General features: G+C 40.4%; 1 protein-coding gene across 2 annotated transcripts in view; it reads right to left on the bottom strand.

Moving 5' to 3' along the window:
* rtv (QVR superfamily protein rtv) overlaps nucleotides 1–15481 on the bottom strand; it is a 39932-nt gene extending 24451 nt beyond the window's left edge. Inside the window, exon 1 of one of the 2 annotated variants that reach the window (XM_067778512.1) lies at nucleotides 15243–15481. In XM_067778512.1, coding sequence (XP_067634613.1) covers nucleotides 15243–15291 — 49 coding nt within the window. In that variant the 5' untranslated portion in view covers nucleotides 15292–15481. The remainder of the gene's footprint in view (nucleotides 1–15242) is intronic. The other variant, XM_067778511.1, reaches the window with a different exon arrangement.
* Between the last annotated feature and the right edge of the window lie 1288 nt (nucleotides 15482–16769).

Below are 16769 nucleotides of genomic sequence, written 5' to 3'. Positions count from 1 at the left end.
CCTGGGTTCGCACTCCGGGCAAAGCAACATCAAAATTTTAGAAATAAGGTTTTTCAATTAGAAGACAATTTTTCTAAGCGGGGTAGTCCCTCGGCAGTGTTTGGCAAGCGCTCCGAGTATATTTCTGCCACGAAAAGCTCTCTGCCATGAAAAGCTCAATGCCGTTCGGAGTCGGCATGAAACATGTAGGTCCCGTCCGGCCAATTTGTAGGGAAAATCAGGAGTAGCACGACGCAAATTGGAAGAGAAGCTGGGCCTTAGATTTCTTCTGAGGTTATCGCGCCTTACATTAATTTATTTATATGGCAACATAGGTACTTTCGTACAAAGCTGTCGCAACACCTTTTTTCTTCAATTGACGAATCAACGATTTGTGCGCAGTTGAATCAACATATTTTTGCGATGGATAAAAATTAACAGTAATTTCGGTTGAATTGACCCGTATTTCGGTGGATTTTACCAGTCTTTTTCTTTCAGTGAATAAAATAATTTAAACAAAATCTTTAAGTTAAACGGTTTTATTGAAAACAGTACTTACATGAAGTAATAATAATACTAAAAGCTAGAAAATAATTAGGTAGGTCCTAGGTACTAGTCATCACACTTCTCATCAATCAAGGGCGTTGATCAGACAATTAAATAAAAGCGTTAGGCGTGTGAAGTTTCTAAAAATGTGAGGCGTAGCATAACCTGATTAAAGTTCAGTTGGTCTTATATATGACTATCTATAGAAATCCAACGGTATTATTTAATTGTCTGATCAACGCCCTAGATTGATGAGGAGTGTGATGACTAGTACCTAGGATCTACCTAATTATTTTCTAGCTTTTAGTATTATTATTACTTCATGTAAGTATTGTTTTCAATAAAACCGTTTAACTTAAACATTTTTTTTTAATTATTTTTTTTTCAAGTTTTTAGTCGTTATTTAATTGCCTATTATTTCTCATTCTATTTACTTCATTTAGTGACTCATTATTACAAGGACTCTTTCCTGAGAATTTGTTACAATCTAAGCCCTCAATACATAATCCTTCCAAAGACTTTACTCGAATCCGCGCCACGTATGCTTCTCCCTCCTCCAACTCCAAAATATTTTGATGTCACTTCTACGGGCTGTATGTAATATTTGTTCCAAATATGAGCCAAATCGGACATTATAGGTCGCTTTCTATTCATGTATGTATTATGTGTTCCAGATATGGAACAAATCGGTACAAAAAATACGATTTTTTTGAATATCTCGATCTTTGCACCACCTAGCGTCGATTTTTTTTATAGGTCGCTTTCTATTCTTGTATGTAGCATGTGTTCCAAATATGAGCCAAATCGGACCACAAATACGATTTTTGTGAATATCTCGATCCTTGCGCCACCTAGCGGCGATTTTTTTCTTATTATTGCATTGTCATCGAGTCTGAACTATATTCCAAGTTTCAACCTTGTAGCTTATCGGGAAGTTACTTAAATTTCAATTAAAAAATTCGTGCCAGCCAGCCAACCAACCAGCCTGCCGAGTCAAGCTAAATAAAACCCTTAAAAAAATGGAGGTAGTTCCACTTAATGTGACGTTAGCCACTTGACTCTTGCGGGAACAATGACAATTTCATAAAACTCTCGCTACCAGACTAAAAAATGTTACGATTTTTTCTGATTTTGATGGATTTTACATTAAAATAATATCGAACTAGGTTAGGTTAGGTTGAACTGGCCGGTTTATGAGGACCTCACACAGACTGATTGAGTCCGTAATGTTACCAGAAATTTGTTTTAACGACCAAACTGAAAAACCCTATCAAAAACCAAAACCTATGTTATAAAATAATTCCGTCCTCTTTGCAAATACTAGAAGCTTCCTAGGACTTAAGCCACTTGCTGCTTCTAGATCTGACAGCTGTATCATTCCTCATAGCTGGAGTCTTAGCCTGGCAAGTGCAGGGAACGAGTACAGAACGTGCACGATCGTTTCCTCCTGCAACCCGGACTTCCTACATCTGCTATCACTGACCAAGCCTAATTTAAAGATGTATATTGGAACGGTTTTCCGTCATCCCTTGTCAAATTTGGTTTTGAGACAAACCGGTTTCGGCGTTGTGCCATCGTCAGTGTCGATTTTCGTTCTGATCTGTTGTTGTCGTTTGTCCTGTATTTATAGTTCGTAGGTATATGAGCGTATATGGCGGCCACCGTGGTGTGATGGTAGCGTGCTCCGCCTATCACACCGTATGCCCTGGGTTCAACTCCCGGGCAAAGCAACATCAAAATTTTAGAAATAAGATTTTTCAATTAGAAGAAAATTTTTCTAAGCGGGGTCGCCCCTCGGCAGTGTCTGGCAAGCGCTCCGATTGTATTTCTGCCATGAAAAGCTCTCAGTGAAAACTCATCTGCCTTGCAGATGCCGTTCGGAGTCGGCATAAAACATGTAGGTCCCGTCCGGCCAATTTGTAGGGAAAAATCAAGAGGAGCACGACGCAAATTGGAAGAGAAGCTCGGCCTTAGATCTCTTCGGAGGTTATCGCGCCTTACATTTATTTATTTTTAGGTATATGAGCAGGTATTGTCAAATTGATGCTTGTGTATATTTAGTTATGTGTATGTGCTGTGTGTTCATTCAGAACCGAGGGTGGTTTACTAATCGATTTGTGTGGCTGACTGGGGTAGGTAGAAATCTGTGATTTTAGTCGTTTGACCTTCTTTGTCTGTTTTTTGTTTTGGTGTGTTAATTGTTTTGTGTTTATTTGTTGTTGTGTGTTTGTCTGTTGTACCTGTGTGATTAAGTTGTTTCCTGTAAACAAGTTTTAAAGGCTCGAATATTGTGTCAGAAATTGTGTTTATCTGTTCGTTTATTATTCTACCGTCGAATGTTTTCTGTTTGTAGATTTCCATGTTTTCGAGTACGTTGAGACGTCGGCCCTTTTCCTGTATGTGAAGAACCCTAACTGTTTTATTGATGTTTGCTGGGGAACATTCATTCTCGACCATGTGATTCGCGAAGTTAGACTCGGGTATAATGTTTGGATTCCGTGTTTTTTTGTTGTAATCTCTAATATGTTCTCTGAACCTCGTAACTATGCTGGCATCCGCAGGTAAGCTTGTATACGCCGTGGCTGCTAAACGGATCCTCTGAGTTAATGTTAGTTCTTAGTTTTCGTCCTAGATTGTTCGATGTTTTGAATGCTGTGTTAATGTTGTATTTTTTAAAGAAGTTTGCCAATTTATATGTTGCTTTTCCAGTATATGTCATAGTCGTCCAGCTATTATTTTCCTTTTCATTATTTCTTTTTGGTTCTCCATTTGTCCTTCTGAGCTTATCTACTAGTGCTTTTTTATATCCGTTGTTTGCAGCGATATTATATATGACCTCAAGTTCTCTCTTATATGCCTCTTGTGTAAGCGGTGTTCTTTCAAGTCTATGTACCAAGTGCCTTAATGCTGCATTTTTATGCTGTTGAGGGTGATTTGAGGTATTGTGTATTATTGTATCGGTGGCCGTTGACTTTCTATATATGTCATAGTTAAATCTTTTGGCTTCTTTATCAATATTTATCGTGAGGTCTAGATACTTGATGCCTCCGTCTTTTTCGGTTTCCATTGTAAATTTTATATTTCCGTGCTGCTTGTTGAGGTACTCCAGTACAAGCTCTTCGTTATTAGTAGTTAAAACGCATATTATGTCATCCACGTATCTAGCATAAAATGACACGCCTAATTTGGACTTCAGCTCCTGTATGTACTTTTCTTCCAGATTTTGCATGAACACTTCCATAAGAATTGCTGATGTGGGGCTTCCCATTCCAAGACCGTTTGTTTGTCTATATATTTTATTGTTGAATTGAAAATAGTTTTGACGTAAAGTGGTTCTTAGCGTATTTATGATTTGCATACTTTTCACTTTGTTTTTTGTGTTATGAACTATTGTTGAGCTAACTATGTCCAAAGTCTCCGATAGTGGTATAGATGGGTATAAATCTTTTATGTCAAAAGATACCAATTTGCTGTTTCTTGTTAGCTCTACGGTCTCGAGTCTCTCTATTAGTTCTGTTGTGTTAGCTATTGCATATTCGTTCCTTAGCTCCAGAGTATCTATCAATATCGTTTTTAAATATTTGGACAGTTTGTAACATGGTGCCGATTTAAAATTAATGATGGGCCTCATTGGCATGTCCGGCTTGTGGATTTTTGGTACCGCAACCAGTGGAGGAGCCGAAGGGTTCATTTGGACCAATCTATGTGCCATGTTAGAATCTACTATATTGGTTGCATTCTTTATAGCAACTTTGATTTGTTTTTGGTATTCATCTGTGGGATCCTCTCTCATTCTACGACATTTCGTTTCCTCTATGAGATCCTCGGATTTGGATATATATTGCTCTTTTTCGATTAACACAGTGGTGTTTCCTTTGTCCGCTTTCGTTGTGACAATATTGTTTTTCCTTAGTTTATGCCGTAGATTCTTTATTGTTTTCTCTTCTGTATTCGATTTTTGTCCTCCCTGTGCTTTCACCCCCTTTTTTATGATTTCCCTGCACATGTGTCTTGCGTGCTCCTGTTCTTCCTGTGGTATCAATGATATTGCGATCTCCGTATCTACAATCGCTTGCTCCGTTTTTCTTACTGTATTCTGGTCCATGATATTGTGCTTCAGGCCCTTTTCGAGAAGTTGTGCCTCTTTCTTGGTAATGGCAACTGTTGTGAGGTTAACGAACTTGTCATGAAACTGGTGAGTGTTTTGGTTTTGGTTACCCTCTCGTCGTCCTGCCAGCTTGTCCAATTTTCGGTTCAGCGACCTGTATTTTTGTTGTAGTTCCTGATCGACCTCTATCTTAATGCGGTCGAAACATTCCATTAATGAAGTCGTAGGTAGTTGTTCTGCCAATCTTAAATGGATAGATAATAACTCGGCATTTATCTCATCCTTCTTCGAGTACAAGCTTTCCAACTCATATTTTAAAAAATCCTTTTCCGCTTTTCTAACTGTTTTCCTGCTAGATTTGGTATTTGCCTTTATTGTTATTTTTGCGAATTTTGGAGTAACATTCAATTCCAGGCATTGTTTGTTGAACCAAATGCTCGCCTTTGCTTTATATATTTTCAGTAGGCGTCGCTTGTAAATTGTTAGTAGTCCGTTCGCGTTCAAGTTAAAAGCCTGACAAGCAATAACTGACTTATCTTGTTTGGTTGATTTTCCGACAGGGTGGATAAATGATGTATATTGGAACGATTTTCCGTCATCCCTTGTCAAATTTGGTTTTTTAATTTAAAGACATGAAACGCCAGAAGGCAGTGTCCAGTCAGAATACCCGTCATGAGTCTACAGTCCTCTCTTTTTAATGAAAGAAGCAACTTTGTTAGCCTAAGGTTGTAAGACCTACACATAATCTTCGACACTTTACAGCCCCGCGCTTAAATTCACGCCTTTACCGCTTGGTCGATCATGTGCACCTCTCCCCTTCGCTTAATCTCGCCCAGTCTAAATGGGACGTCTACGGAGCAAGCTTCAAGGGATGCGCCCTTTTTAGCTAGTTCGTCCACTTTTTCATTCCCGTCTGCTCCCATATGACCTGGGATCCAATACAGATGTATGCTTCTCCCTGCCCCGATTCTCTTCAGAGCCTGCTTACACTCTAACACGCATTTAGATGCTGTGCTATGCGAGATTATTGCCTTAATTGCTGCTTGACTGTCAATATAAAAGTTAACACGGTTGCAGCTTAAGCTATTCTTTTCCAGGGTTTCTACTGCTCTGGTTACGGCAAATATTTCCGTTTGGAAAATGCTACAGTAAACCGGCAGCCTGTATGATCTGCTTATTTCCGGGTCAGCACAGTATACCGCAGACCCTACTCCTTCCACTACTTTGGAACCATCTGTGTACACATGTATCGCTTCGTCCGCCATTTGCGCACCCTTGCGCTAACCGTCCACCTCTATTGTGGCCTTAAGATCTCCCTCGAAGCGCAGATAGGGAATCAAGTAGTCTGTTCGTCTTGTGATTGATGACGCTATACTACTATGGCCATATGGTCGGCGCTCAAGCTGGACCGAGGCACCGAGCCTGGTTGCGGTTGTTAATGCTCTGTTCTTTGCTGCCAGGTCTACAGGTGGCAGAATGGCATACAGTGCAGCCGTCGGGGTTGTTTTCAGGGCTCCCGTAATGCTAAGCATCGATAGTCTGCATACCCCCTCTAATTTTTTGAGGTACGTTGTTTTTTGTGTGGCTTTCCACCAAACAAGAACTTCATAGTATAGAATAGGGCTTACAATCGCTGTAAACCCCAATGAGAAAGAGGGGGCGATAAGCCCCACGTACACCCCAGCATTCTTTTACATGCATTGAGTGCCGTTGACGTGTTCTTCACCCTCTCCACCATGTTGAGCTTCCATGACAGCTTTCTGTATAGGATGATTCCTAGATATTTTGTGCAAGGTTTCTCCTATAAGGTCACCCCACCTAACTTAGGCCTGGTCCAATTTGGGACCTTGTACCTCTTTGTAAACAAGACCATATCCGTCTTCTGCGCATTGACTCTCAACCCGACATTAGATGCCCAGGTATGAATATCCCGAAGCGCCTGATCCATCAAAGAACTAATCGTTGAAAGGCACTTTCCACTTATGACAATTGCAACGTCATCTGTGTAAGCCGTAAGTTTTACGGGTCCCTCATCGAATCGCCTGAGCAGTTGGTTGATGACCAGCGTCCACAGCAGAGGTGATAGCACCCCTCCATGCGGGGTGCCCCTGTCCACTGATTTCGTGGCCTCGTACAATCCCCATTGTGATGTAATCTTCCTGCAATTTAACATGCAGCCGATCCATCTGATTAAGGCGGGATGTACTTTAATGTAATTAAGACCATCCATAATCGCCCATTTAGAAACATTATTGAAAGCCCCGGCAATGTCCAAGAAGACACCTAGAGCATACTCCTTATATTCCAGGGATTTCTCTATGCTAATTACCAGCCTATGCAATGCGGTATCTACCGACTTGCTTTTGGTGTACGCATGCTTGGTTGTGGAGAGCAGCTTTTCATCCACGTTGGACTTTATGTACACATCTGTCAGCCTCTTAAATGTTTGAGCAGAAATGCTGTTAAGCTAATGGGTCTACAGTCTTTGGGATACATGTTATCGATCTTCCCCTCCTTTGGTAGGAAAGCTACACGAGAAGTTCTCCAAGAGTGCGGTACATGATTCAGCCTTATGCACCCATCGAATATTATTTTAAGCCATTCCACGACCGCCATACTTGAAACTTGTAGCATGGCCGGGAATATACCATCTGGACCCGCCGATTTAAACTTATAAAACGTTTTCACTGCCCATTCGATCTTGGTATCGGTCACCAAGCCCGGCACTACCCGCTCCGTGATCGAAGTGTGAGTGATGTCTGCTGGCTCTTCTAAACCGCCTCCCGATCGGAAAGGTGTGTCGAGAAGCACATCAAGGGATTCCTCACTTTTACGTGACCATTCCCCTTTCTTTTTCTTTATTAGTCCCTGGACTATGTTTCCCCTTGCTAGGACTTTTTTCAACCGTGCTGTTTCGCTGGAGCACTCTATATCCGTACAGAAACTTTTCCATGAGATTCTCTTCGCCCTGGAAATTTCACGCTAGTAGATCCTCAGTAGATCCCTTTACTCGCGCTTTGCGCCCTTCCTCCTGTACTAGCCTTTTGCACTCCATCGGTGGAACCAGCATGGCCCATGTAGCAGGACGCCAGTATAAATGCCTGCTTATTGTTTTGCTCCACGGCCACCACTACGAGGTCCTCAGTAGTGTAATTAGGCAGCATATATGAATACAGCTGTTTCCTTACCATTACTACAGCTCGCGCCCGTCCTTCCGTTTGCGCGTAGTAAACGCCAAACCCGCGCGCGCTAAGTCCAGAAACCTTTCCTCCCGATGAGAGCCACGGCTCCTGGATCAGCGCCACGTCAAACGAACCCTCCTCAAAGGTTAGGAGGGATTCGCTCGACACCACTTTACTGTGATGGAGGTTTATCTGTAAGACTCGCTGCACCATTGGACTGTTTGTCCCCCTCCGGCACCTTCGTCGTGACGTCGTCGTCCTCTCCTTGCCCTTTTGGTTTATAGTATTCGAGGCCCCCCTCAGCCTCTCGTTACTGTTATGTCGGGTGTTCCTCTGTGCGAGTCACAGCAACATTTGGCGGTTGGTCTTCTTCTAACACCTTGGTGGTGACGTCGGGGACCTCCACCTGTCTTTTTTCCCTTAGGATTTTGAGGTCCTTATCGACTTCGCCCACCTCTAGCGTGTTAGGATCTTTATCCTCGGGACTTCTTTTCCTGAGTCGCATGTAAATTTTGCCAGTGCCAAAGAACATTTTGCCAGGCTGCGTTTACAAAATATCCTCCGCCTGATTGTTTATTTGGAAGATGTAGAACTGACCTTCCTCGGTAGGCCGAGATACAGTAAGTATCTTCCAATCCTGTGTCGTTATGTTCGGATTCTGATTCTGCAGAAGTCGCAGTGTATCCTCCGACTTCATCACGCATGGTATCCATACCTTAACTTTTGGTACCGTGGGGATATGCGCTTTATCCACCACCTCAAACCGCGCGTTCGTGCCTTGCGTTTGGAGGTTTGGAACCACTTCCTCTAGCCAGCGCAAGCTCGCGATGTTGTCGCACGCTATCATCCTCACACCATTATACCATCCCCCCGAATCAAAGGCTGGAAGGGGCTTACTTGGTTGTTCCCGCATCATCTTAAGCATTAAGCTAATAAGCTCCCTTTCCACAGATCTCCACCTTTCAGTAGTCATTTGTCCGAAAGGGCTGCTACGATCAACCAGCGCCACAGTCAGTGACTGCTTTGCCACATCACTCATCTTCTCGGGAAAAGCCGGAGTCTTAGCGTTAACTCCCTCCAGCACTTCCGAGAAAGCCGGAGTCTTAGCGTTATCTTCCTTTGGCTTATCTCCTACTTCCGTAGTTGGAACTTCCCTCTGACTCACAGCTTTCGAGGTAGTTGCTACCTCGCTATTGGGGCCCACCTCTCTTACAGCTTTGGGCCTACTTGTCTTGTCTATGTGACTGCCCTGCCTCGCGCCTCTAGGACTGGGTCCTTTCTGCTTCTTGAAAGCAGACTTGTCGCCTTCCGCCGAACGTTGCCTCTTCATTCTGCCATTCGACGCTTCTTCCTCCTCGTACCGGTTGCAGAACCGAGGTTTCTCGCTGCAAACCTTTTGAACTGCCTTCGACCTACTTCTACCGCCTTATGGGCCCATTCCAAGGGCTCGATCTCCACTTCTGTTGGGTCGAACACTGCTCCCAAGCGGTGTACAATTCTTAGTGCTGCACGGTACTGCGAGAGAGCTCTTTTACTTCCTCTGCTCCGTACCCTTCTCCACTCTTCTACTCCGTTTTCATTTGTGTGCTTCTCCAAAACGGAGTTCATTGAATCAGCACTACTCTCGCTCCCCGAGTCCGACGCATCGCTTAAAGCGTATTTGTCGTCCTTGGCTGGCCACTCAGTCCTCCTCTTATCATCGTCCTTATTACAATCAGGTAATGAGTCCTTCATCTTGGTCGTACGACCACCTGCCCAACAAGGCGGGCTCAGCGATCTAGTATTATATACGGGGAAAGAACCGTCCACCACAGCAGCGCCCCTTACTGGGGTGAGGCCGAGCTGACTCGGTATCGGGAAGGCTCCATTCGAATACAGCCGAATTTATCCCATGGCTGCAAATCGTCCAATAGGCACGGTCCGTATAACACTCTGGATTAGGGGGATGGCAGTTCTTGGTCACCGACATCCCGCCGCCCTCCTATGAGGCGAAACGGCGTAGATGTCAGTCCTAAATAGCTACGCTTCATAGTCGGGCGCTATGGAGTTCGGCTAAGCCCTCACACCAACGATAAGGTGACCCTAGTGAGGGTAATATCGAACTAAAAAGTTAAAAATAAGTTTTTTTTTTATACTCAGCTGAGCGGAGCTCGCAGAGTATATTAACTTTGTTCGCATAACGGTAATCCGTAACGGCATAAACTAATCGAGATAGATATGGACTTCTATATATCAAATGATTTGGGCGAAGAAAGAAATTCATTTAGCCATGTCCGTCCGTCCGTCCGTTCGTAAACACGATAACTTGAGTAAATTTTGAGTTATATTGATGAAATTTGGTATGTTGGTTCATGGGCGCTCATCTCAGATCGCTATTTAAAATGAACGTAATCGGACTACAACCACGCCCACTTTTCAATTTCAATTTAATAATAATAATAATTAGTTACATTAGCGGATTAAGACTAAGTCTTTTATCACGCAATACAAACAGAAATCTTACATTAAAGTAACAAATTTTTTAACACAATGTATGTAAAATAAAATATAAAGAAAAGAAAAAATTAAAACAAAACAAAATAGAATAAAAATAAAAATTAATAAAATATATATATAAAAATATATTAGCGATACAGAGTAAATTACAGTTAGATAGAAAATTATAACCACCTCATTATGCAATTTCATTAGTGAAAAAACCAAAAATAAGTTCTTTAAAATTATTTTCCCGCAACAAATTTCGCAATTCGATATCGAAAATTTCGAAAAATCGAAAAAGTGCGATAATTCATTACCAAAGACGGATAAAGCGATGAAACTTGGTAGGGGAGTTGAACTTATGACGCAGAATAGAAAATTTGTAAAATTTTGGACAATCGGCGTGGCACCGCCCACTTTTAAAAGAAGGTAATTTAAAAGTTTTGCAAACTGTAATTTGGCAGTCGTTGAAGATATCATGATGAAATTTGGCAGGAACGTTAGTCCTATTACTATATGTATGCTTAATAAAAATTAGCAAAATCGGAGAACAACCACGCCCACTTAAAAAAAAAAAAATTTTAAGTCAAATTTTAACAAAAAATTTAATATCTTTACATTATATAAGTAAATTATGTCAACATTCAACTCCAAGTAATGATATGGTGCAACAAAGTACAAAAATAAAAGACAATTTCAAAATGGGCGTGGCTCCACCCTTTTTCATTTAATTCGTCTAGAATACTTTTAATGCCATAAGTCAAACAAAAATTTACCAATCCTTGTGAAATTTGGTAGAGGCATAGATTCTATGCCCCTAACTGTTTCCCTTGAAAATGGGCGAAATCGGTTGAAGCCACGCCCAGTTTTTATACACAGTCGACCGTCTGTCCTTCCGCTCGGCTGTTAACACGATAACTTGAGAAAAAATCAATGTATCTTTACTAAACTTAGTTCAGGTACTTATCTGAACTCATTTTATCTTGGTATAAAAAATGGCCGAAATCCGACTATGACCACGCCCACTTTGACGGCATCGAAAATTACAAAAAGTGAAAAAATACCATAATTCTATACCAAATATGAGAAAAGAGGTGAAACATGGTAATTGGATTGGTTTATTGACGCAAAATATAACTTTAGAAAAAACTTTGTAAAATGGGTGTGACATCTACCATATTAGGTAGAAGAAAATGAAAAAGTTCTGCAGGGCGAAATCAAAAGCCCCTGGAATCTTGGCAGGAATATTGTTCGTGTTATTACATATATAACTAAATTAGCGGTACCCGAAAGATGATGTTCTGGTTCACCCTGGTCCACATTTTGGTCGATATCGCGAAAAGGCCTTCACATATACAACTAAGGGCCACTCCCTTTTAAAACCCTCGTTAATACCTTTAATTTGATACTCATATCGTACAAACACATTCTAGAGTCACCTTTATGTCGATATCCCGAAATGCCGTCCACCTATAGAACTATGGTCCACTCCCTTTTAAAATACTTTTTAATATCTTCCATTTGAAACTCATGTCATACAAACACGTTCCAGGGTTACCCTAGGTTCATTTTGCTAAATGTATGTGTAAATGTGAGTATGTAATGTTCGGTTACACCCGAACTTAGCCTTCCTTACTTGTTTTGTTTTTAACTTATTTTGAAAATTATTTTAACTTTTAAGTTCGATATTATTTAAAAGTGTGTTTTTGAGTTTTCTTAAACCGTGCTGATTTTATTTCATATCCAATTCAAGCAACTTAACTCTAGTTTTTCGATTTTTGAAATATTTAAGTAACAGAGTCTTTTAGGTGTACAATTTACGATAATGTTTTCCTTGTTGAAATCCATCAGCCCAATTCAAAACAAAAATTCCTTGCGAGTTTTTTCCTTCCGCCATTCCTTGTATTCTAAATAAAAATCCTTGTGAGCTTTTTCACTTCTCCCTTTCCTCTTATTCTAAACAATGTTCGAAAAAGCGGAAACCGGTTATGGGAGAAAAGTAGGTATTATGAATGTGAGTGAGAGGGAGATTTCTCTGCCATTTCTTATGAGTTTTTTAACTTGTTAAATTAAAGGGAATGCATCAAAATAGTTAAAGTAAATTGGTTCTTTTAACAAAGGACACTTATTTGACAAATTTGTGCTAAAATATGTACATTCTACCACAATATTCTTTATTTTCGGTCGAAAAGTATATCATAAGCAACGGAAGAGCTATTGGTATATTTGATGCCGTCATCCAGAAATAACGCATGAAATTTTTAAGAAACGCTTAAAAGATTTTGACATATGACGAAGATGAATTCAATTCGACTTGGCCGCCAGAAAATTGCTTTGCTGAATGGAAGCAGGCAACTCCAGCGGATGTGTGTTATCCCGCCTTCTTCTCCTTCTTATGCTCCTCTGTTGATGTTGGTGTGGCTCCAATTCATTACTCATTTCAGTGAATAGCATATAAAATGCAATACTTTGCATTGTTTATACTTTGTTTCTTAATTTCAAACAAATTCACAACAATAATTTAACTTTTCAATTTTTTCAACAAATTAAGAAATGCGCAACGAAATTTCAATTGACAAAACGGCTGACTTCGAAAACTCGAAATTTCTATTCTCCAATTATTGTTCTCCCCAGGAGAAAATAATTGGAGGAATTTTTCCGCGGGAATAAAAAAATCCGCGAGAATAAAATTCCGAGGGAATATTTAGAATTGCGCTCATTATGTACTCTGCGTATAAGGGCCAAAAGGAAGGCAGCAGGTGCGAAAAGGAGAGTTCCAAACAAACTAGTATTATTGTGAAAAAGCGTCGGGCGCTCGATATACGAAAAATATGGCCCATGCTTTTTTCACAATAATACTAGTATTTTTTATTCATTTTTTATCTTCACCACTGAAATTGTTGCGCCGAAAATTATTACTGCAAAATTTCAGTATACATTGCACTCAGCAACTGAAATGTGTCTCTCCACTTAATCTCTACACTATTCTCTACTAAGTGTGTGTGTCCACGATTCATCGCAACCGATCATTCAGCTAAGGTTATACACTATGGCCAACAGAGGTTCGTGTCTCCTCTATTAAGCCCAACTCGTTCTGTAGCGAGTTATTTAAGCACTAGATGGCTCTCCTAAAGATTATCTATCACTCTTTTGCGCGCTTAGCCTAGAGAGTTATAAGCATACATGCAAGTTAAGCCAATAAATAAATGTAAGGCTCGATATCATCCGAAGAGATTTTAGGCCGAGCTTCTCTTCCAATTTGCGTCGTGCTCCTTTTAGTTCTGCTTACAAATTGGGAGGACGGGACCTACATGTTTTATGCCGACTCCGAACGGGATCTGCAAGGCGGATGACTTTTCACTGAGAAGCTTTTCATGGCAGAAATACACTCGGAGTGCTTGCCAAATACTGCTAAGGGGTGACCCCGCTTAGAATACTTTTCTTCTAACTGAAAAAAGTTGTTTCAAAAATTTTGATGTTGCTTTGCCGCGGCCGCCGTTATGCTAATATATTATATGTGTGTTAAAAAGGAAAAAAATGAGTATATAAAAAAATTACTCTAGAAAAACAAGTGTTTTATCATTTGACGAGATGAAAGTTCGGGAAGAATGGGCATTTGAGCGCAATTTTGAAACCTTCGCGAAAGGTTTCGCTGCGTGGAAATTGGAAACACCAAATATTTTTTGATACGAAGATTACTGCAAGTGCTTTTAATCTAATTATACATGATGTAATTGGCTGTACGGCTGTTAAAGAGGTCAGTGATGTGTTGTCCTGAAAACCAAAGATTATCGAGACCGATGCAAATCGAGATTAGTGAACTTTCTTTTCAAACATCCTTGTGGTAGTTCAAAATAAGTTTTTGTATGTCGTTAAACGAAACGTAAACGGTAAAAATGGTATCGATTTCTAGGGGTGGAGGTGCCATTATTTTATTAATTTTTCTCAAATTACATGCTTTACCCTATTCTCAACAGATATGTGCACACATAAAATGCTTTAGGCATACACATATTGTCACAGACAACTATTGTGTTTGCATCCTGAAACAAAATCCCATCCCGAAAAACCACTAATTGTGCTTTAAACAGTAACGGTATGGCAATGTTTATCAGCGGTCGACTGCTGAAACTCATCCAAAATATCTGGAGGGATCTGAAACGACGCGTATTGGCCCCGACAACAATAATCCGAAGGCAGACAATTTCAACTCTGTCAGGAGATATTTGCAGTTGAATTTGACGATTTTCATCTTGTTGTGTAATTATGTTGTACGCAGAGGGAACAATGTTGTACAGAGGGATTTTAGTTTTGATTCCAAACCATTGGTAGATCGGCCAGGCTAGCTTTTTAGAAGCGCGACCCCATGCAAAAAGGTGTTTTGTGAAAAATACTATACAGTTTCGTAGTGTTCCGGGGGCATTTTTTGGTTTTCGAGAATATCGGTTGATAGACGCGAACATTTTTTCCGCCCTCGGATTAATGATACAGAGGTCGAAATGCATCTTTTGACACCTCTCCCCATATTTTTGAACGCGTTTTAGCAGTCGACCGCTGTTCTGGTCTTTAGTATTAAGAGTCGTTTGTAAGCATCCAGTTCACTACATCCAACAAAGAAATCAAACTCGTTTCGGCAAAAAAACAAAAATATTTCTGACACGGCTCAATGCACATACATACATTCTTTCTTTAATTGATATAAAGCAAAATCGAAATACGGATCGACAATTCTCTCGATATTTTTGGACGCGTATTAGCAGTCGACCCCTGTTGTGGACTTTTACCAGGCTTTCCCATAACACCCCCTAAATAGAAAACCATTCCTTAGATATATGTATTATGTTAGTATAAGCCCAACAATTAAAGATTAATGTATATATGTATGTAGTATCAAGCAATGGAGTTGCACTCTGCCACTAATAAAACAAAAGACTTCAATAGAAACAAACCCGCTGCAAAATGCGTTAATTTTACCAACCATTCGATATATGCACACATAAAAGTAAGGCTAAAGCGATAATTTGCTTTGTGTACATTTTGCAAATCTTTATAATCCAATGGTTTTTAATAAAATAAATTCGTATAATGTTCACTGGAAAAAATAAAAATATGACCAATTTCTTTATTTTGGTTTACGTGACTGACAACACTGTGAACATGGCTCAACTATATGGTTGGCTCATTTCATCAGCTGATTTTATTATTTTTTTTCACTCAAAATGAAACCAACACCTTGGCAACATTTTCTTACAACACACAAAAACTGCTAAGTTTTATGTTTTAATTCCATTCCATTCGCATAACACCAACACGCAGATTTTGACGATTTGAACAAAGGTATGTTTTTGCTGTACAGATGAACCAACCATATAGTTCGGCCATGACTGTGAATGAGAGAAATTAACGAATGACGAAAAAATGAGGAAATCAGGTTTGTGCTTTACGTCACATAAGTCACACCATTATAACATTGAGAGGCAATGGAAGCTTCCGGCGAACACACGTTTTTTTTTTGTCGGCACATTCGCTCAACTGTTTATTTGGCTATCTGACAGTGCTTTGACAGTCTAGAGTCTTGCTTATGAACATTAGGAGCGTTCCATTGAGTTATTGAGCTCTGGTTCATGATCATATCTCATTGCAGCGATCTGGATCAACTTTATGAGAGCTGGCAGCGCTAATATAAAACATTTATTTTGTTGATAGTGAGGGTCCACATTCTTTTTTCCCTAACAGTGAAATGTATATTATTAACTTTTAAATAGTTTCACACGTAAAGAAACTATTTATTTTCCTTACATTTTCTTCAAGTTGCTTACTCTTTCCGTGTTTTTGCTTTTAAATATGGTGAAATCTTTTATGTATACACATATGTACACATATTTATTTCAGTGCTACTAACTCAAAAGTGGTTAGCTGTCAAAAAATCTACTACAGAAAGCAAAACGAACTGAGCTGCTATACGGATCAGAAATTTAACCAGGTAAACATCAGGATTTCAACGTTGTTGTTGCATTTGCATGTTAAATTTCTATCCGTATCTGGTTCACGCGTCCCTCACTAGGGCAGGCACCTTGTCGTTGGTGTGAGGGCTTAGCCGAACTCCATAGCGCCCGACTATGAGGCGGAGCTGTTTAGGACTGACATCTACGCCGCTTCGCCTCATAGGAGAGCGGCGGGATGTCGGTGACCAAGAACTGCCAACCCCCTAATCCAGGGTGTTATGCGGACCGAGCCTATTGGACGATTTGCAGCCAGGGGATAAATTCGGCTGTATTCGAACGGAGCCTTCCCGATACCGGACCACCTCGGGAAGTATTTATGGCCTTATCACAGTAAGGGGCACTGCTGTAGCGGACGTATATAATACTGGACCGCTGAGCCCGCCTTGTCGGGCAGGTGGTCGTACGACCAAGATGAACGACTCATTACCTGAGTGTAATAAGGACGATGTAAAGAGCACGACTGAGTCGCAA

Source organism: Eurosta solidaginis, chromosome 4 (assembly GCF_040869045.1).
Source record: "Eurosta solidaginis isolate ZX-2024a chromosome 4, ASM4086904v1, whole genome shotgun sequence".
Taxonomy (NCBI): Eukaryota; Metazoa; Arthropoda; class Insecta; order Diptera; family Tephritidae; genus Eurosta; species Eurosta solidaginis.
The sequence above is the reverse complement of the archived record's forward strand: the minus strand, read 5'-3'. Positions and strand labels throughout refer to the sequence as shown.